At 40.8% G+C, this 23,078-nt stretch overlaps 2 protein-coding genes across 2 annotated transcripts; both read right to left on the reverse strand.

Moving 5' to 3' along the window:
- Nucleotides 1–1,963: 1,963 nt before the first annotated feature.
- On the reverse strand, nucleotides 1,964–17,129 carry ik (IK cytokine). The gene is made up of 20 exons (XM_084073388.1): nucleotides 16,975–17,129; nucleotides 15,978–16,044; nucleotides 14,512–14,604; nucleotides 13,969–14,028; nucleotides 12,777–12,944; nucleotides 12,509–12,623; nucleotides 11,954–12,024; nucleotides 11,612–11,658; nucleotides 11,281–11,444; nucleotides 10,451–10,559; nucleotides 9,502–9,547; nucleotides 8,464–8,683; nucleotides 8,301–8,322; nucleotides 7,687–7,771; nucleotides 7,429–7,515; nucleotides 6,375–6,432; nucleotides 5,885–5,973; nucleotides 5,397–5,505; nucleotides 4,007–4,041; nucleotides 1,964–3,586 (listed from the first exon to the last, which is right to left on the reverse strand). Exons 1-20 carry the CDS (start codon nucleotides 16,982–16,984, stop codon nucleotides 3,559–3,561), a joined length of 1,683 nt encoding a protein of 560 aa, XP_083929514.1. The 5' UTR covers nucleotides 16,985–17,129; the 3' UTR covers nucleotides 1,964–3,558.
- A 930-nt stretch (nucleotides 17,130–18,059) lies between these two features.
- Nucleotides 18,060–21,335, reverse strand: ndufa2 (NADH:ubiquinone oxidoreductase subunit A2). The gene is made up of 3 exons (XM_084074644.1): nucleotides 21,205–21,335; nucleotides 19,180–19,286; nucleotides 18,060–18,278 (listed from the first exon to the last, which is right to left on the reverse strand). Exons 1-3 carry the CDS (start codon nucleotides 21,309–21,311, stop codon nucleotides 18,187–18,189), a joined length of 306 nt encoding a protein of 101 aa, XP_083930770.1. The 5' UTR covers nucleotides 21,312–21,335; the 3' UTR covers nucleotides 18,060–18,186.
- Nucleotides 21,336–23,078: the final 1,743 nt, after the last annotated feature.

Consider the following 23,078-nt stretch of genomic DNA (forward strand, 5'->3'; position numbering starts at 1 on the left):
CCTTAACGAGCTCCTGATTTTTAACGAGCTCAGCGACTTCCTGTCCTTTTTGATGAGAGCCTCCATCCGATCACACTCAGCAAACACACACTAATTAGTACAAGCACTCACTTAACAGTCATTGATAAAGATACACCATCTCACAGTGGCTCAATAAAGGTGTTTTACTGTGCTGCAGTACAACATTGTTTACACACACCAAAGTAGCTTACTTCTTTTTGGAAGAAGGATTTGACTCATGCATACATATACATATACATATACATATACATGGCCTGTATATAGGCCTATCGAATATTAAAATGTGCTAATGGAAGGGCCAGCCGGCCGGGGGACCACGGTAACGTCACTATGACTCAGACATAACCATAAACAAACCCGACATTCGGTTGTCCAGAGCCACCGATCTGACCTCTATGCCCATATTATGGTCTTGTGCATATAATGGGACCGACCGACTTCAAACCCGAACTCTAGGTGTGAGGGCCCGAACCTCTAGCATACAAAAAACACATAGCAATTGGTTCTACTGGGGATTGAAACCAGGACCTTCTGCGTGTAAAGCAGACGTGATAACCACTACACCATAGAACCTGTTTGCTGGAATGGCCTCATATTCCCAATCTCTGTTGATCATCAGGGCTTCCCACCCTTTTTCAAGACCCAAAAGAGAACTGTGCATGTGTCTCCCTGGGACCCAAACAAACTTACTTAATCAATGAATGAATGAATGAATTAATTAATATTTGACCAATTGACATACAAGTTCTATGGTGTAGTGGTAATCACGTCTGCTTTACACGCAGAAGGCCCTGGGTTCAATCCCCAGTAGAACCAATGACCTTGTTTATGCTTCCCTGCATCGGCCACATCAAGCTCTGAGGCCTATACACATGTCGAGGGGGCAATGTCCAATGTTGGGTTGTGGGCAGTGGTTGGCTTACTTCAAAGAAAACTACAAGTCCCTACCAAGGTTCAAAATCTTCTTCCTTTTCCAGAGAATTATCTATCATATCTATCATTAATGATCTTAAAGCTGCATTTTATATGCGTGCCAGTGTCACATACTAAAAATAGCTGGCCTAGGCGGACGCACAAGCTCTAATCTTCTGTAAACATGAGCACCTTGAGGTGTATTCTGCCTTCTGTTCTGTGTAAGTTCATAATAATATGATCATCATTATCATCATGACTGGCATGCTGTATATGTGTATACACAACTGAAGGCAGAGAGGGGGGGAAGACATGCAAAATATGTCTCCAGGACTCGGAATTGAACCAAGGATGTTGTATGTGGTTGACAGACACACCATTCAGTCACTCTGTACGGGGTGCCTAACCCCCTGACAAACTTAAATACTTTTTATACAATAAAACAAATTGTGTGAGTGAAGACAGGTGCAAAATAAATAGAGGAAACACGGAACAGCAGAATAGTAGAAGTCCCACACTACAGGGGTCAAAAAAAACATTGAATGCCACAGAAATATTTTTTCACAGTGCAGTAGCACTACCTGGTGGACAGGAGTAATAAATAACAGCAAGTGTCACTGCTATGGAGTCGGTCTCACTCTCTTCTGAGACCATTTAATACCATTTTTGCATAAAGATAAATAAATAATTATGATCATTATTTCATACAGGATGATGGTGTACCTGCTAGGCCTTGGCCTGTCGCACCTCCAACGGTGCCGATGGAGGACTATGCATGGCAGGGGCGTCCGCTTCCCTGAGCCAGGCCTAAACCTGACCGCATACCAAATAATAATGGTTAAAAATGTATATTCTGATAATCATTACCAAAGTGTTTGTTCAGTAACAGGGGTCTCACCACCTCTCCAGCTCTTTAGAAAAATGTAATCTAGTGAGTGCTTGTTCTCTCGTCTGGTTAAATGGTCCATATTTTCATGAATCATTTAATGGGAAAAACATTTAAAACAAATGACCATTAGAAACAACTCAGTGGTGTTTTTTCTTCCTTTATTGGGTTCTGCAGTGTTTGTGCATTAAGCTGCATGTAACATTGTGCTACAATATATTTATTTTACCACAAGATCAAAACAGTCACCATTTTACACACATTAATATTCAACACCAGTCCTTTTATAAATTGAAAACAGCTTGAAAGCATATCGAAACCTCCTAATCTACAGCTATATGCTGTTCCTCATGCCCTTGCCGGAACGGAAGTGTTCCATTTACACACACATAGGCTTGTACAAAGTTTAAAGTGATGTTGAACCTTTTTAGCACCTTGGATGAGCTGCATTCTGCAGGCCGTGTTCCTTTTCGTAGGATGACAGGATTAAGGGCGCGCTCTGCTTTGTCAGCTCGGACAGCACGTGAGTCTGTGTTTACTGTGCCTAACCCTAACCATAACCATAACATGACAAAATCTATGCCTAAACCTAACCGTATCCTTATCTTAACCTCACAAAACCTATGCCTTAACCTAACATTGACACAAACCTCACCAAATCTATGCCTCAATCGAACCTTAAACTCACAAAAACTATGCCTAATCCTTACCGTGACCTCACAAAAACTATGCCTAAACCTAACCTTAACACTAACCTCGCCAAATCTATGCCTAAATCTAACCGTGATGCTATCCTAACCGTAATCCTGACTAAATCTATGCCTAAACCTAACCTCACAGCATCTATGCATAAAACTAACCTTATCCTAATCTTAGAGGTCAGAGATACATACCTTACCTCATGGTCTCGCCATGGTCAGTGCACTAAACGGAAAGTCACCGGGAACCCTGCAAAAATCACCTTTAGCACATAAACATTATCAAAGTGGATCCTGCAAACATCTAATAAAAATGGGTTTTAGGAAAGTGAAATGGCTCTATTTGTGCGATATTTGATTTCACAGAATCTGATGTTACAGAGATTTAACAAATTCAAAGGTAACACGAATAGAGCCGTTTCACTTTAGTTTCCTACAACTAAATAACAGGATCTTTGGAGACCTCTGTGTGTCCACATGCAACCACACTGAATGGAGAGAGAATGAAAATATGATTTTGCTTTCCTTAGTCACAGAGCAACTGATGTAGATGGACAATATTTTTAATGTACGTATATCATGGCCAGGTACAACCCAAGGTTCTACCAAAGTTCAACATCACAGGAGTCATTCACAAAAGAGATACCCACCGTTTGAAATCAAAAAAAAAAAAAAGTATAATTTAATTTCATCAAACAAATTAAAAAGATGCTACTTTATTTGTTTGTTTTTATCATTCAAATCTCAAGGACACTTTTACTGACTGGATCCTCCCAGTTAAATACCTCCTCAAAACAGATATGTACATCTAATCAAAACAATTTCATTAAACCATGTTGAATAATCAAACATACATGGCCAATGTTCTGAAAGAATATTGACTTATTTATAAACCAAAACAACATTGTAGGATGGTGCGTTCTAAACCCTATTCCACAGGGAACCAGAGCTGTGGCACTGGGTTGTCTCAACGAAGGAGGAATGGATAAAAAAAAGAAAGAAGAATGATGGAGAAGCATTTCCTTGGAAGGATGGAGATCTTCAGTATTTGGGCCTCTTTGGGTTCTCTCTGAAAAACAAAGCAGAGAAACACATTGGTAATGGTTTTAATGGTTCCCACATACATACATTACAGTCTATATCAAGTCTATAAGTCATGAACCCCCAAATTGATGTTTGGCCGCAGACCCCCATCTGAAAATACTTTGTGCCAGGGACCCCCATACAAGATTTGAAAATAGCAGATCTACAAGCTCACAACGCGACACACTATGAGCTTGGAGATCTGCTATTTTTCCAATGTTTATACGGTTATAGAGGTTAAACAGATTTTGGTGCTAGATAAACACATTTTGCTGGGGACCCCCTGGAACCCATTCAAGGACCCCTGGGGGTCCCCGGACCCCACTTTGAGAACCACTTCTCTATACAGTCTGATTAAAAAACTGAGATGAAAACCACTGGAATGAAAAGAAATAAAAATAGTCACCCATCTGCCTCTGCCTTCTTTCTCTTCTCAATGATCTGGACAATGAAAGAAAGTGAAAGTTAGCATTTTAAATCACATTAAAGTTCCTATTTTAATCAGACAAGATTTTTCACACTTTTTTCCCCTCGTAAATAAAAGATGTACAAGCACACAACGTGTCGCAAGCTTGTTGATAGACATTTTTTGAATAGCCGGACTATTAACACATCGGGTGCCAAACACGGTCTGAACCACGTTTTCACAGAGTAGCGCTTCGGTGCCGAACACGGTCTGAACCGTGTTTCCAGTCTTTATGTTTTTTTCGTTTTTTTCCACACGGGAGGGGCTGGAGCAGCTCTGGAATCACCCACTGTGAATCTGAGAAGGAAGGGCCTTATAGATCACCATGCCAAAAACATGGCTCCCCATCCGCTTCCGTTCTATCTCCTTCTCTAAAACCCCTATAACTCCGACACTTTTTACGTTGGGGAAAACGACTCATTTTGTATGCTCGATCGCTCCGCCATTGTGACCCGCGGTAAAGATTTTATCGTTCCAGGCGTTAGCCAGGACCATCGTGCAAAATGCACGCATGCTTTGTTTCACATGGATTGCTCGTCGAGGAGTCTACAGCTTAAAGGCATTGTAGGGAACATTAAGCCTAAATTTAAAATATATATATATATATATATTTTGCATTTTTTCCCCTCTATCAGCCACTATATAATTATGCTGGGGTGTTTATATGCATTGAAACACAGTCCTCCTTCTGAAATCCGTATTTTCCCTAATGTTTATGTGTTCTATGTTTACTACCGGGACGTAAATTAACGCACGCATGTGCGCGTCCGTGCGCGTCCGTGTCCGTATGAACGTTTACTTTCGGTTTTAAAACGCTCTCAAACTTCGTTTTTGAGGCACAGAATTTAATTGTAAGATAGCGTGTGGATAGAATTTAGTTGTTTAACTTCATATATGTGGTCAATTTATCATGAAAGAGCCTATTTAAAAATAAAAATTCAGAGAACCAGCAGGGCGGGAATTTCCGCATATTGTATCCCAATAAAGCAACCTGTTTTCGGGCACCATGCCTACAAAAGAACCTCTCTATGGAGGTCCCTCCTGTGTCACCCCCTGGTGGTCGGGGAAAAGTACTGCTGGTGTGTATTTACCTCTGAACTCCCTAGTATCCCTTTAAACAGCGCTGCGCAGCTCAACGGTGAGATTTCTGGCACCGAACGTAATCTGTTATTATAAAATTCTGGCACCGAATGTGTTAAGTGTTTAAGATATAGGGATTTATCAGGAAAATGCAACTATTGAAAATGCATTTTTTGTTACATCTTGTACACTGGTACACAAGAGCAAGACCGTCTATCCCTCCATCTCTATCCATCCAGCCATGTCTCACCGCGCTGATCTTCTTCCACTGTCTGTCCAGCTCTGCCTTCTCATTGGTCTCCTTGAAGCGTCTGGTCTTGCGGCCCTCGGACATCTTAATACCATACTGGAAGGCAGCCCTGAAGGAACAAAAAAAAAACATTATAATCATAGGAAAAGAACACTTTATTTAGCCAGGACTAGGGTTGCACCGAATGGGAAATTCTTGGCCGAAACCGAATACCGAATATAGGAAACAGTTGGCCGAATAACCGAATACAGAATGGCCGAATATCACCCACCGAGTGTAAAGTGGATCGGATGAAAGTTTTGTGAGATACGAGTGGCCATTCGGAGACGACCAGTTCTGGAGAACGTCTGATCCTTCACAATCGACACTGCACTTACATGGAAGTGTAGTGTGAACATGATCGGATGCAGGGTTCCCGGGATATGCCAAGGAAGGTTATGCAGACAGACATAATAAGATTTGTAGATAGAAAATGTAATGTTTCATACTTGGGTAAGGCCTCCTTGTTGTTCATGTAGTCTGAATATTCTTCCTGGGTGTCAAAGTCCCAGCGACCAAGAGGACCCTTCTTGTTGCCCTGGGTGACAGAGAGAGAAACACAAACCAACTGTCATGCTTGGAAATGTAATCAGCATAGAACAGTTTCCAATGGAACAATTGATTGAATAGCTATAAAAGCACCCCATGATCATAATCACCTTGCTTACATCATTTATAACCTAGCAATGGCTGCCACCGGCTGTAACTTTCAGGTGTTGTCTCGCTTTCTGATCATAAACATTAATAATACAATTGTGGTATAATCACAATACATGAATACACACAAGGTTGTGCTGTACAGTGATAACGGCACTGGTGTGCTGATCTACGGCTGATGACAGCAGCACACTCCCTCTTGTGGAGGTATTTCTTAAATAATTGACCATTAGTCCCTGATTTTCTGTGTGATGTGATGTGATGCTGGTGAGTTGTAGTCACCTGGTCCATCTTGCTGTAGTCCACCTCTTCATCGCTGTCCACAGCCAGGTCGTCCATGCTGGAGGGAGACAAAGAAGAGAGGACTGCTAGTTCACATTGTTATCAACCACTTGTTCTCTTCTCTCAAGGTAGGATTTCATCCAGCTTACAGATGTGCTATCAAAACCCATCGGCTTCAGCCTATTCAGTACAATTTAATGATTTACAGTGTCAAACACCTTTTGGAGGTCCAGCATGACCATGCCGCAAAATGTGGCAGAGTCTACCTCGCGTTTGATGTAGTCGGTCAAATACGGTAGGCATGTGTCAGTGGAGTCGGATGTTCTGAAACCGGATTGGAATTCAAACAGCAGTTTACGTTCGTCGAGGTAGCCGTTTGTGAATTAATCTCTCTATAACCTTTGAGATGGAACAAAGGATGGAAACGGGGCGGTAGTTGCCAGGTTCTAATTCGTTTCCTTTTTTATACAGAGGGATTACTCTCGCCATCTTGAATTCTTGAGGGATGTGATACTGGCTGCTGGATACATTCGTTTCATTTAACCCACAAAAAACAGTGTCTCCTGCATCAGCAGCTGCTCTCCAAGACCAAGTCACTCCACTGAAGCTGCTTGGCGGGCAACAGTAGAAGGCTGTGGTCGCACCGGGCAGCTCAACAACATGTTAGTGTTGTAAGAAAATATGTAACAAATATGTAACATTCCCTCAGGGTAATTGGTATAAAGTAAACAAACAAATGAATACATCTCTTTACAGCATGTGAGCGTGTTGATATAGAGTATGTGTCGTATAAGAGTGTGTGTGCACGTGCACTAGGTTTGAAAGAAAACATACATTTCATAATTGATGAATCTGTCAATTTATACCATATAAAATGATGGTAATGGAAGTTAATAAAGGGTTAGGTCACCCTTACTGTCAAAAATACAACATTTCTTTTATATGATAAATCACTAAATCGATGATTCTATTACTGTTTTTCATTCGTTTTCTGTCGATCCACTAGTGTGCACCAATGTATGTGTGTGTGTGTGTGTGTGTGTGTTAATCTTACGTTGCAGGATAACACTCGGCGTAGGAGTTGGACATGCCGAAAAAGTCTCCCAGCTGTTCTTTGCGGTCGCGTGTTCGCTGGCCCGCAGTGGCTGGCAGTTAAAGAATGACAGCAGCAACAATGTGGACAAACCAACAAAACATAAAATGAAAAGAAACTTTTTTAAACCTCTCTTCTCATTCACCATATAAATAAACGACAGCCCTAAGTTCCATCGCCCTGATTAATTTGACCAACATTGAACCAGTAGAAGGATATGTCTCCTGGCCCTGCCACTGGCTGCCGGCTGCACCGGCAAACTTCTCATTGATCATCTTGATCTGGTCTTTCACAGATCCAGGTCCTGGAGAGAGAGGGAGAGGGAGAGGGTGTTTGAGAGGGGTGTACACAGTAGAAATAACATTACAGATTTCCTTTACGGCTTCAACATTGTCTGATGTGTCAGCTGTCATCTTAACCCTTTAAGACTGGGAACGCATCTGTGGCATTTTAAGGTGTCTTTGGCTACGCAACAACCTTGTAGATCTGCTATTTTTGAAAAATCGTGACATTTGTGCAAATTTTTCAAAGCGAACAATTGCAACTCAAATCTTTGAAGAAATATTTTACAAATGTTCGCTTTCAAAATCAAAGATTTGCACCCATTTTCACGATTTTTCAAAAATAGCAGATCTACAAGCACACAGCACGGCACTTGGTGCCTGTGCTATGAGCTTGTATATCTGCTATTTTTGAATAGCCAAAGAAATCTAAAATGACAGATGCGTTCCCGGATTGAATGGGTTAATGACTGTACTGGTTACTATGGGTACGGTAATAAAGTAGTAATCTTCTGTATTTAAAGACACTATAAAGAGAAACCAGTCATTTACCTGTCTCCGGTATCTCCAGAGGCTGCAGAGAGAAAGAGACACACACACACACACACACACACACACACACACACAAAAGAACGTTAGTCATCACGTACAGTGTGCTACGGTTAAATAATCACACAGGATTATGAATATTTGCACAGAAGACAAGCCAACTGACCTCGGGATCGTGATCGTCGACCCTGGGCTTCTCAAAGTAACTGTGCTGTCTCCTCTTCTCCTCCTCCCTGTCCCTCTCCCTCTCCCGCTCTCTGTCCTTCTCCCTTTCCCTCTCCCTCTCTCTCTCGCGCTCCCGGTACCTCTCCTTGTCCTTGTCCTTAGGAGGAGGCTTGGCGGCGGTGGCGGCGGACGGGATGTAGTCTCCGATGTCGTCGAAGATGCTGTGGGCGATAGAGGATGAATAAAAAACACAGACACATTAAACCAATGTGCAATGTTCATACAAAGACTGTGTAGACTTTTGGAAGCGCAGGTGCCCTAATATCCCCCCCAAAAAAAGAAAAAACAAGATCATAATCTGGGATAGGATGTGGCCGTTTCGGTTTGAGTTTTTTCTGACAAAGTGTCTTATACTGTCTGTGTGGTCGATGTCCAGATTGTACATCAACGGCAATAGATCTGCCTGCGGTGATGGGGATGGGACGAGATAAATCTCGTATCGCGGAGATTTTAATTTATCGTGAAATTGTCCTCCATCATAAACCAGGATGAATTTTCTTTCGTTGAGCTGCAAATTCAGTACCACTTCCAAAAATAGCAGATCTAGAAGCTCACAACGCATTGCAACGCAACGTGTTCTGAGCTTATCGGCTTTTTTTGGCGAACGTTCCCCCCCGTCCCCAGAATAGGGATGCTTGGGGTTCAAGTGGTTAACAAAAGTGCCATCTTAAGCTTTTAAGTATATTTTGATTATCGCGACAATATCGTTAATCGCAATAACTTTTGCCACATGTAATTTTCATAGCGTCCCATCCCTACCTGCGGTAACCACTTTAAACCTGACATCCCTATTTTAGTCATGTCATTCCAGGTGAAATCATTCAACATTTTTCAAAAATAGCTCACAAGCCTGTACATCGATGTAATAGGCTAACAATATTGAGCCAAACACACAAAGTGACCCATAGTCGCCCCATCGTAATAAACTAGCCAACTATGAGGCGTCAGTACTAATAATTTGATCATGATTTTTACTCACCCGATATCAGCCTCTGGTCCTGGAACCTTCTTCTCATCTAGTTTACCTGCTCTCACACAGACACACACACACACACACACACACACACATATTACACTGTCATCCTTTCAATAGCGATATTGTACTCTTGGCAGAGGTGTCTTATCTACAATGTTTTATCATTTGTTTTTGTAATGGTATTATTAGCAGTAATGGTGGTAGTTGGTAGCACAGATAAAGGAGAATTCCGGACTAGCCTTTTCCTTACCTTTATACGATATTATTATTATATCCTCGGACGAGTGCTACAGTAGTACATTTTCATAACTCCACCGAGTCCACCGCAGCTAAAAACCTGAGCGGACGGTCCATGCGCTAGACCGCGTATTTGTATCGCTTTAATCTATATATTTTCTGGTGTTATCTGACTTTTATAATGACAGAAACCTCGCCACAGTGTTTTTGTCCCAAATGGTTCGCCGTAGTGTTTACAAGCAGCATGGATGAAATCACGGGTGAAATCTCGTCTCGCGAGATTTCCGGAGGGAGGGGCGCATCTAACACAAACACCATGGAGAGTTTTCTGTCATTATGAAAGTCAGATATCACCACAAAAATGCTAAAAACATGCTATCTAGCGCATGGACCGCCCCGCTCAGGTTTTTAGCTGCAGTGGACTCGGGATGGAGCTATGAAAATGTTCTACAGTACCACTCGTCCTAGTATATAATATCATATAAAAAGGTAAGGAAAAGGCTAGTCCGGAATTCTCCTTAACAAGTGATAATATAGATAGGCACTGGCAGTAGTGTAAATGGTAATATATGTAATCGTAATAGTACCTAGCAGCAGCAGCCGCCACAGTACTATCAGTAATAGTAGTTAAGAGTATCGGTAGTAGGAATATAGTATTAGCAGTAGTCGGACTAATAGCAATACTAGTAGCAGTAGTAACAGTAACAGTATTAACCTTTGTCTTTCTTTTTTAGTTTCTTGTGTCTTGTTCCCTGGCGAAGGTAGGAGAGGATCTGAGTCAGCTTAGAGATCACTATGTCATTAGTGGTCAGAGTTGTCTGGGCCTGGGGAGAGAGAGAGACACACACACACGCAGAGAAAGAGTGAGAAAGCACAAAAGAGAGAGTGATACAAAACGGCCTATTCCAGCGGCTTTCAAACTATGGGTCGCGACCCAAAGTGGGGTCGCGGAAAAGTGCCGTTGGCTACCAGAAAAATACAGGGATTTTTTTCTTATCAAGAAACGGAAAAGGGGGGGGGGGGGGGTCGTTGACGTCAAAGACGGTCTCTTGACTCCTCATACACACCATGGACTGTGATACAGACATACAGCTCCAACCAACTGAGAACACACACACACACACACACACACACACAAACACACACAAAAACACACACAGACATCCTTGCAGAGGCACACTGCACAACTCATTTAGCTTTTCATAGTTATATAGCAGGAATGAAGTTCAATATGAGCGGGTACCGGGTGGCTTAAAGGAGTTTTTGTAACTCCGAGAGCGAGAGGGTAAAAATGCATGGACCCCGGGTCCATTTGGTTCCATTTGTACCCTCTCTAATTTCAATTAACACTGGTAAATTGGCGCTGGAGGGGTCACTGACTGTGTAAATTTTATCTGTTGTAGGCAGCCAACCCAATAAGCCCCCGAATCTGCATTTTAGTCAACAAACCGTTCACTTTACGGATCGCGACGTAACATTACCGAGCGGGGAGGTCATGCTCAGACAACCCGACAACCCCTGGTCTATTCATTAGCTCATCCTAACCTCCATAGTGGGGCAGTCAGCCTTGCTGCGGATCAGTGTGGTGGGTATGTCCGTGTCTGCGTATTCATCCTCCAGGTCTACCACATAGGCCATCCTCCCTGGCAGGAACAGCTCGTTCCTCTCCATCTGACGACCCCTAAACATCATGCGGTAGACGTTCCTTCCTGTTGGGGAGCCGGTGTGTTTTTGAAAATGTGTAGCTTTCAAAACATTTAAAAAATAGCCAACCTACAAGCTCACAACAGGTAGCATTTTTGAATATGGCTTAATAAGTGGTTCAATAAAAAACAATCTGGCCTCTGTCGGGCTGTAAAGAAAACCCCACACTCACCCAGACGAGTCTTAAACTCAATCTTCTCCTCTGGCTCTATGTCCTTCCTGATAAAACAGAGACAGAGGTCACAATCACACACAAGCTTAAACCTTATGGGTGCTGTTGTCAATTGACCCTGAGGGCAATAGGTGGTCAGAGTTAGGATACAATATTATATTAAACTACTTTCAACCTGGCGTCATTATTTTGGGCATGTCATTATAGGTGAAATGTGTCAAAGATTTACAAAACATTACGTGTCAAAATGTGAAGTTATGATATGTAGTAGTTATCATATTAGAGAACTTATTATATTTACTGGTTGCCTTATTATGTTTACTGATATATGAATGAACGTACTTCACTTCCTTCTGAACTTTTTCCATCATGTCTTCTTCTTCCTTCTCCTTACTGGTGATCTCAGCTCGTACCTGACAGACAGACAGACACACTATTGCTCAGGGTGGAACCACTACTGTGCACTTTAACAAGACGTTTCACTTACTCTGTGAGCATCACATCATTCATTGTCTTTTGAGGTGTAAATCTCATCCCGCTAATATAAACAAACTCTCAAAATACAAATAACTTAGAGGACAGGTACAGGAATGTACACCCCATGGAGTGATCTAGTACGCAGGAAAGCATAGGACAGAATGAATGGTTGACCTACGCCACGTTATCTCAAAAATACATAAACAAGGTGAAGGGAATAAATGAGAGCTCAAACCCCCGTTATTTGGGGCCTTTGGTGGATAACACCAAGTACAAAGCGGGGTCTTTCTATTCTAGAAAAACTTTACCTCACATATTTAGGAAGCCACAGGTCAGTTTGCTTACGTCATTTTCATAACATTATTATAAAGAAAAATCCCCATATCACTCCCCAGCAGGCTCTCTCTCTCACACACACACCTTCTGTAGCAGGGCGAAATCGAGACCTTTCACCAAGTGAGTATGTTCCATGTCACCTCCCAAGAACTTGGACTCTTGGATCAACTGACGACGCTTCTCAGCTGCTGATTTGTCCCTGGAGAGAGTGATGTTAGGGAGGGACGGATTGGAGAAAAAAAAGAAAGACAAAGAATTGTCATTTCGTAGTGACAGTACAAATAGAAGTCGTAGTAACAGTAGTAGTAGTAGTAGTAGTAGTAACAGTAGTAGTAGTAAGAGGTGTACTTACGCCTCAGCAGTAGGGCCTACAGCTCTGTAGTTGGCCGTTGTGCTAATGAGTTCGGTTTCTTCGTAGTCTTTGTTGACTCCGTCTCGTCGCTCGCGGGCTCTGTCTCTGTACTTCTCTGCCAGCTCTCTCTCTCTCTCCATCTCCTGCTGACGCAGCTTGGCGTAATAACTGGGAGAAATATCAGTACAATTATAAGGAGGGAACCATTGTCTCGACTCTCAGTAGTAGATGGTGAGTGAAAAACTATCCATGTCCGTTATCAGTAAGTATGTATGAAGTGGCCTATGGTCGGTATCAGCCGAGCAATGAGGGCGTCTATCCTCCTTACGTTATCTATCAAAATTATACAGTAAATCTTATTTAAAAGGCTGGGAGACATCTTTTTGTGCATTGGTCTTGAATAGAGCCATATGAAATCCGTTTTATTTTTTTCCCAATTCCGTTTTATTTTTTCCCAAATTCTGTTTTTTCCATTTTAATATTTCTGAATTCTGTATTTTGCTTTTTATGCTCATTTTTACCATTAAAAAAGTGTCTGGTAAGTGGAAATTAATAAATGTTCAAGATATAACAGTCCATACATGGCCCTTGTTGTGTTATACGCAAAAATGTTCCCAAAATAATTCGGTCTAATTCGGTCTGAGCATGCGCAAAATGGCGTCGCCCATGTATTATTGTTTCTATCGTCTTTCTAAGACTATTTCTACGTGGATTTTACTGTTTATAAAGTAGGATGTGGCCATGCAAAATGGTGGTGTCCCGTGGATTTGTAAAAAAACGCGGTAAAAAAAAAAAATGTACCGCGATTTTTTTTTATTTTCCAAATTCTGCAATATTCCGTGTTTTATTCCAATTCCATTTTTATTGGTCATTTCCGCGATTCCGTCCGCGATTCCGTTAACACGGATTTCATATGGCTCTAGTCTTGAATGTTGTGTGTATGTTACAGTGCTGTAAATAAATCGTTCTATATATTATTGAATGTTGAAACCTGAGTCACGGTGTTTGTCTGAATTATTCTGCTAGAAGTAATTTGACTGGAAATCCATAAATTAATCTATCAAGGACTTCCAACGTCAGTTTCCATCTGTATGACAAGTGTAATGCAAACAAAATAATGATTTCTCTGTTAATGTTTAGTCTCTTTATGACTCATCCACAGGCCTCAAACCAGAGCTTTGATAACCCTCACCTCTTCTTCTTGCGTCTCCGCGCTGCTGGATCCTCATCCTCGTTGTAGTCCCTCGGCATCCTGGGTAACAAAACAGCAAATGTCTTTTTAAGGTCATTGTAACTGATCAGTTTCTCACCTCAAAGTTTAACTCAGAATGTCCATGAGTCTATTTATCAATTCCTTTCAACAAATTCAATCCAAAACAAATGTAGAAAGAAAGGTTTAAAAGCGCATAAAGGACAAGTAACCCTGGTACCATTTGTCTTTAAGTTTTATAAAAGGGCACATTTTACACTCACACATTTTACACTCGTTGAAACAAAAGGATCTAAGCTAACAACCTAGTTTAATATAATAATTAAACATTTTAACACTGCACCTCCTTCCTTTGTTTCTGACATGCTCACACCATATGTACCAATCAGATCCCTTGTAATCCTATGCTACTGTAAGTGCTAATTGTCAGGTTGTAACCTGCACCTAATGCCCCATGTACAGTATGTATTCCTATGTATTAACGTGTTTATCATCATCACCATCAGTCAGTGATGTAGTACTCACTCATGATGTCTGGATTTGGAAGGCGGGGCTGACGAGGGGGCAGATCTTGGGGTCATCAACAGTTTCCTAAAGTCATCGTTGGTCAGCTTGGACCTGAAAGTGGACAGGATAGGCAGAACAGGGCCGCCATTAAAAAGTTGAGATACAGAACCATTCGGAAACAATAAGCAAACAAATAAAATACATTGTAACTTACACATGGACACACAAAGACTATGCACTATTCTTCAACACTATCATTGCATGGTTAATAAATCATGGACTCCTAATCATATTTTTTTTTGTTTTAAGTTACTTTTGGTAATTATTACAAACATCAAGTCAAGATATTTCTGTTGATAATTTTCAAAAATAAATATTTTCTCCAGAGAGTCATGGTCAATGGGCAAAACATGCCAAACTATTGTCCTTGGCTATTCAGCCAAGATATTCTATGTAGAGCCAAAACAGATTTATTCCTAGATCAGTGGTTCTCAAACCATTTAATTTTCAAAGACCCCCATAACTCATACACTGAGAGTGTATTAAGGTCAATTTGGTTCCATTTGTACACTCTCAGAGTTACAGACCTGTAAGGGTCCATTTGGAACCCCCTCAAGGAACCCTCTTTGAGAACCACTGTCCTAGATTATTTTTAAATTACACAACGGTATCGGATCGGTACTCAGTATCGACCGATACGCAAGTTATGGTTATCGGAATCGGGAAGGAAAAAACGGTATCGGCTTTTTCAGCTTCACATTCAAACATAGTTATTATAAAATAAAATATTGGCTAAAGCCGATGTTATTTTGATATCGGTTTCAATACCGATATTGCATTTTAAGGCCAACATCGGCCGATTAATTCACCATCCAGTATAGAGCCAAGAGGGACTCCTATCTGGTCCGGTCTGTTTAAACCGATTTGAAAAAATAGCAGATATACAAGCTCATAGCACGGCACCGAGTGCTGCGCTACAAGCTTGTAGATCTGCTATTTTTTTCAATGATAATCGTGAAAATATGTGCAAATCTCTGAATTTATATACATTTTTAACTCAAATCTTTGCTTCTGGGGGTCCCTGGAACAAAATATTTTCAGATGAGGGTCCGTGGCCAAATACATATCATTTTGGGGGTCCTTGACATGAACAAGTTCGAGAACCACTGATATATATAGCAACATACGGGGAAAAAAATGATTTAGAAGACATTTGTAGAATCCCCCAGAAGCAAAGATTTGAGTTAAAAATGTTTGCTTTAAAAAAATCTATATATAATATATATGTACGTATATTTATTGTGAAATTGTGTGCATAATTGCAAATCTTTGAATATATATTTTTCAAAAATAGCAGATCTACAAGCTCATAGCGTGGCACCTTGCTATTTTTGAATAGCCAAAGAAATCTAAGAATGACACATAATATGCGTTGCGGGATTGAATGGTTTAAGAGGTTTACAGCCAAGCAGCATCAGACTCACTGTAAAGCAGAGCGGAGATCTTCCACCTCATGGCCATCAGGAGCCAGGGGGTTGGAGTAGGTCTCAGCTGGTAGAAGGAGAAGAAGGGAACAAGAGGGCATATATCATTAATGCCATCTGTAAAGGGTGCAAATTCATTTTTCATTGGCAAAATAAGTAAACAAATAAAAGTATGTTTATTCAACGGCTGAAACTGTCTATATACACACGTGTTGCTCTCATTTATTGACAGATGTAAATACAGTTAAAATATTGGGTATTAATTATACTATTTTAGTGAGCAAAGACAAATCATTCCTCTTTGAAAGTGCTGCCAGTGCCTAGGCTGTTGTGTGCCAGAATCACAATAAAATATCAAACTTTTATTTATCCTGGAGGGCAATCTGTCTGGACTGTCCAGTAGCAGGGAGTCAGGGACTAAATTATATCTATACAACTGGGCTCTGTAGTCTGTAGCTAATTCTGGGACTTCAAATCTTCTCATATCTAAAGTGACCAACCATTGTAATAATAGTTTTATTCTTTTCTTTATTTGATTCGCTCTCTCTCTTTAATTTAAAATCAGCAGCTCAACATTATTTCTAGTGTAATCACTGTAATAGATTAAAGAAAGGAACATTCAGCCTTAGATCAAGACGTATCGTAGAAGTATTTTATCGAGTCTGACTTTTACTTTTAGATCTACGAGATAGATGTCGTAGATCTAAAAAATGTCAAAATCGATTTACAGTAACGTCAGCCATTCAAACTGGTTTATTTTTTAACCGAATCCAATTCAATTATCTGACAATATTTATAGGACCACAATGGAAACACGTCCCACTCCACAGGACTTTTTGGGTGTTTTAGCCTTAATGTATGACTGAACCTCGCTCGTTCTACAAGCTACCAGATAATGTGCTTTCTAGCAACTTAGCAAGCGACGAAGGCTAACAGGTTAGCATGTAGCCTGCTTCGGTAAACAGTGGCCATAGTAAACACATCCATTCCAACTTACTTTCAGGCATTGTGTGAAGATTCTGGGCTCTCCTTTAAGTGGAAATAATGTTTAATTGTGTCTGTTATTCCAAACACAGAGGAAAATGCAGTCCTTAAAACCGCTTTTCGTGTAACAGCAGCTATGTTGTTGTGATGCTGCGGCTATTTCCTGACATGCGCAGACCGACAGGAAGCAGCAGGAACCACAAGGTTTTCTTTCATGGCGTGGCATGTCGCCATCTACCGGCCATGAGTTGGAACTATCACCCAGTCGCCCAGTACTACATTACAAACCATCATTTATCACACCACCCAAGAAGGAAAAAGAGAATTCAAAAGCCTTGGTTTTAGTTATTGACCAAGTGTATTAAATAACATAATTCACATTTCAATACTATGGTAAAGTACTGTTGCACAGCACAGCGCACACTTATGAAAGGGCATGTGTAGGATAGAGCCAACAAAAGAAAATAAGTAGTCCCAGACTGTCTGTCTTCACTTTAATTTGTATTTATTCAACGAAGAACAACTTTCCAGTAGGTTAACCTAAACCTTTATCTTTATTAAATAAATAAAAATGTTAAAGGTAGGGTAAGTGATTAAATAGCTCTATATTCTGATAGTATTCATTGCTATAGTGTTCGTTCAGTAAAAGGAGTCTCCCATGTCTCTCCAGCTCTTTATTAAACAGAAAATGCATTTTCAGTGCTCTCTTCTGATTGGTTTATATTTATATACCTGAAAATGTACAATATTCTGTTAACTAAAGAGCTGGAGAGACCCCTGTGACCCAACAAACACTCTGTAGCAATGATTACTATCAGAATATAGTACTTTAACCTTTTTAACAAAAATACCCCAGAAAAATCACTTACCCTACCTTTAAGTGAAGACGGTATGTGGGACAATAAAAACAAAAACTTCCTATCAAGACAAGATACTTGAGGTTTTTTTTGAGTTATTTTATTTTTTACCTTTAACTGTTCTTTTATTCATTTGGTATGTGCCTGTTAAAGACCCATTCCCTCCCTACCATACTGGAATTATCTTCAATTGTCACATTGATGAAAAAAAAAAGAACTAGGTAAACCAGCACAGATACATAAACACACTGCACTTTGTTGGATTTAGTACATTTGCTTTATTAACAATATAATATTAACAACAGATGATGTCATCACATTAATAACACAGGGATGGGGGTGGAGGAGAGAGAATCAGTCCAGTCAGGTCAGGGTTTGGTCTTGACCACCGTCTCTAGAACGTGGGATATTTGTTCTGCCGTCATGTTGTCCAATGGAACGCTTCTCTCCTTCCCAAAGTCTGGAGAACACAAACACACACACACACGGTCAATAGATGTTTAAAGCTTCACTATGTAACTTTTTTTAAATTAATAAAATGTAAGTTTGCCCAATCTGTATCGTAGAGTAAGTTAACACAATATAACTTATACAATTGGGGTGGTTGTATTTTGTCTCCCTGCTCTTCTATTGAGACATTTAGATTGTGTCAAAGGATCTGACACAAATTTTGACCTGATGGTCAAGATTCGATTTATCCCCAGAGCAAGCAGGCAGGCTCAATGAAGAAATGTCAGCACAAACCGGGTTCAAATCCGGGGTAGAAGAGGAAAGTTACATAGTGCTGCTTTAATCCTAGCAGTGTGAGTACGAGGCTCAACACACAACTATAATATGAGTCTACTATGCCCGTCTATATTTCTAAGACCAGGGTACAAAACAAGAATAGGCTAAACTAAATAAGCAACATACATTAGACAATGCATAAATAAAAATAAAAACTTTGTGTATGCATCATAGACTCAAAATCCCTCAACTTCTGTATAATCAAGCATGTTTGTTAGGGTTAACCGTTACACTGACCTGACCCATTGTGTTGCATTGCATATACGAGTTTATTAATGTAATAAATGTCAGGGTGAGGGTCGGTAGGTTCCACATAAGCAGCAGCTCAACCTTATTTCCAGTGTATGTAATAATCACTAACATAGATTTAACATAGCTTCAATGCAAACACGCATCAGATGTATGTAACGTCTTTTAGAAAATAACATTGTTTTGCTACGAGTCTTGCTTTTTTCAAGTACAGAGAGCTAATGGTGCTTGTCTGTTAAAGTCTGTTCAACTTTTGTACATCACTAGCGCATCTCACATGCAGAATGGGACATGGCTAATGCACGGTAGTCTGCAGTGTCTCTCACCATATCTAGCCCACAGTTTGGGTTGGACTCCAGAACACTCCCTGATCAGGATGGGAAACTCCGGATTGGCTTTCTTCAATAACACATAGTGTTGTTCCACAAAGTCCCTGTGAGGGGGGGGGGGGGGGGGGGAGAGAGAGAGAGAGAGACACAGACACACACAGAGCGAGAGATTAATTACACAAATCAATTTTTGGAGATTCACATACAATGGTGCTAATATGCTTGAATGAGCCTGGGTCTCAGTTTAACCCATTAAGACCTGAGGCCACGGACCCCCCATCTCAAAATATTTTGTTCCAGGGTACCACAGATTGAAGCAAAGATTTGAGTTACAAATGTTCACAAATTTTAAAAAATAGCCAAAGAAATCGAAAATGACACACATACGATCCCGGTCTAAGTGGGTTAAGAGATATTGATTGATTGATTGATTGATGTACTTTATTTAGTAAGACATGAGAACAGTACATGGCAGTACATAACAGTACATGGAAGTACAAATTCGCAATACAAGGTCTACTAAACTGGATAGCTCAGTTAAGCACGTAGCTTGTTTAAGATGAGATCCCCATGCACACAAATCATGTTGACATATAAGAGACAGACAGATATACACACTACTATACAGAATGTCATACAATCAGTTTACAGGTTACTGGTATGAAGTATGAAGGGTGAAAAATATGTACAAAAAGAAAGAGAGGGGGGGGGGGGGTAGGTTAGGTTAGGACATGGGGTAGGTTAGGTTGGGACATGGGGTAGGTTAGGACTTGGACAGGGGCCATTTTTGAATTGCAGCCTCCTGAAGGTGTATCTTTAGGGCATTTTTGAAAGTGAGTAGGGTTTTACACTCCTTTACTCCTTTTGGTAGGGCATTCCACATTTTGGATGAATAGCATGAGAAAGAGTTCATTCCCTTTGTTGTGCCAAATCTGGGTTGAACATGGTTTGTGGAGCTATATATATATATATTAACTCTGGGACCCAGCTTGCAGTTAAATGCAGCTCAGCAGAACTCTCACATCCAGATGAACACACTGAGTTTAATAACAGAACCACATTGGATCTATCAGAAACACACTCAGTTAAATCAATGAGACAAACACTGGGTTTAATCTATCAGTTAATGTCAGTTGTTGTAAATGGTTACAGCTGTAGTTTGTCATTACCCTTGAAAATACATTCCAAGATAACTCAAAGCCATGATATCAAATTATTTAAAAAAGCTCAAGCCAGTGATTAGCTTTGTCTCTGAGGAAAAACATCCAGCTCATTCTTTTCAAGCTCCTTCCATCTCCAGCCGGAGCATCAAATCGCACTGTCCGTTTCAGTCATAGGGTTTCAGTAGCAGTTCTATTTCCTCAGGCAGTTAGGTCGGTGAACAGCTGATGCACACTTTTGATGTATAATATGAAATGTTATCCTGTCCTGTAAGATCGGATCAGACCGTTATTGATCCCGCGGGGGAAATTCAGAAAAGTAGTGTCAGAAGCGGGATTCGAACCCGCGCCTCCATTCGGAGACCAGAAGTCCCTTTAACCAGGAAGGTTTGTCACCTTGAGTCTGGCGCCTTAGACCGCTCGGCCATCCTGACAGCTGAAATTATGCAGTCTAATATATGTCTATGTACTTTGATATGGGTTCAGAGATGGTGTCAAGTGTTGTGTTGACGGAGAGATAGCCTGATTATTTCATTATATCATTATTACACACGATACGACAATAACGTTGAACGGAGTCCACAGAGAAACAGACTTTTTTTTTTTACTTGAATGTAAAAGCACTTTGAACTACATTTATGTATGAAAGGTGCTCTATAAATAAATATTATTGCTACTTTTACTTAAGTAACATATCTGAGTACTTCTTCCATCATCGGTTCTTTTTGACAAGGTCCGTAAGATGCAGGTTACCACAGACAGAGGCTAAGCTAAGTAGCTAACAACAAACCACAGTGGGTGTGTTTTCTCTACACTCCATTTCATCCACACTTAGCTCCAGTCACACAGAGAGAGAACACACCTGGCACCCTGGCTAGTGGCGGAGGTCTGACACATGTGGAGACGGATTTCTCGGAGGTTCTTGGCAAGGTTAGAGCCGATGCCCCTCACTACTGCGGCGGCGGCCATGTTGCTTGTTGTTTAGTGATGATGCTTCTTCTTCTGCTATTGGTTTACGGCAGGCTGTATGCTGAAGCGTAATGCTGCCCTCCACAGGCCGACAATAGCTCTTATATTTTCACATGATAGTATGTGAAAATATAAGAGACTATATTTTACTATTATTACTATTATATTAGACAATGGTTTTCAACCTTTTTCCATATCAAGGTCTAGCCTTAGATCAAGACTAGTCTAGCGACCACCCCCCCAGTTTGCCCTGGAATGTAGACCATCTGGGTGTTTTCCAACCATCTCTGCACCCAGATTTTAATTTACACCTCTTAGTTTTGGTGATGATGATTCTTCTTCTTTGTTTATTTTTGTGGCGGGTTGCAACCATTGCTTTTGGGTGCAATGGTGCATACCTACTGCACGGTCTGTACCGGAGTATGTCATTAACCACTTAAGCCCTATTTTATTCAACAAGTTAATAATAAAACCAAACAAAGAATAAGTTAATAATCTAATGTATTCATCTTCTTCTTCTTTTCCTTTCGGCTGTTCCCTTCAGGGGTCTCCACAGCGAATCATCTACCTCCATCTCACCCTGTCCTCTGCCTCCTCTTCTCTCACACTAACTAACTTCATGTCCTCTTTCACTATACATCCACAAATCTCCTCTTTGGTCTTCCTCTAGGCCTCTAGGAGATTAGCTGTTCATAGACATGCTGGCTGGCTGGCTGGCTGACTGACTGACTGCTGACTGTGAGGTTCAATTCATGAAGGTCTCACAGGCAATTTTATTACCTGTGTAGGCCCTATAAAGAGAAGAATGCATTCGCCATCTGTTTTGAATAAGGGATGTCATGTTTTGCAAATAATTAAGTTTACCTAGACTAAAGGTAAAACCATTTCTTAATTCCATTTAAGGATGTGTTTTCCCTATAATTTATAATTATAAGTTATGGGCCATGACGGAGGCGCGCCGACTCAGCAGACCTTAAGGCTGAGGAGACGCGCCCGAGCGCCTCCAGGCGCGAGTGCCCGCGTCGACCAGCCGCTGGGCTGCTAGTCGACTCAGCGCCGTCCGAGTTATGTACCGATAGGGACAGAATCGTAAATATTATTGGTGCGGACTGCGTTGGCTCCACTGACTGCGTTTATCCCAACTACCACTCAAAGTGGCTCCTGGCCAACTGCCTGGATGAGGCAGACTTATTTTTTAAAGCTTTGTGCTTTCTAATAGACTGTGCAGGGCAGAGGCGTCTAATCTCTGAGTCAGGGTGACCGCATACCCTCGGGTTAAAACTATTTCCTAATTCCATTTAAGGATGTGTTTACACTATATTTTTTAGGACTATGGGGTAGATACTGAAGGGATACAGTTTTGGAAACAAGTTAGCATATCCACAGTTCTGATGTTCACACCTCCAATTTGGAAGACAATTAGCTCCCTGTTGATGGTCCAAATGTTGATGGCTCTTGGTATCAATGTGCCTTCATTGATATTCTCATTAGCTCAACAATGAGATCTCCCCCTCAACTTTGTGGTTGATGTAGGTGATCAACTCTATTGTTTAGTTTAGTAAGAATATGTGGATAGTTTCAGTTTTTTTGGGCAGTTTAGAAGTTTAGGCCTCCTGGATATTTTGTGCTAAGTCTTGTAATCCATTCTTTTTCATGGAATCTTCTCTGTCCAATTGTCCAGCAGTCATTGAATTCCAAGCCGCATACTTTTATGGCATCAATCCCATGTGTCATAAAGTGTTGAACAATTAATAAATGGGTATCTTT

Source organism: Gymnoscopelus microlampas, assembly GCF_963454915.1.
Source record: "Gymnoscopelus microlampas genome assembly, chromosome: 12".
NCBI classification, from domain to species: Eukaryota; Metazoa; Chordata; class Actinopteri; order Myctophiformes; family Myctophidae; genus Gymnoscopelus; species Gymnoscopelus microlampas.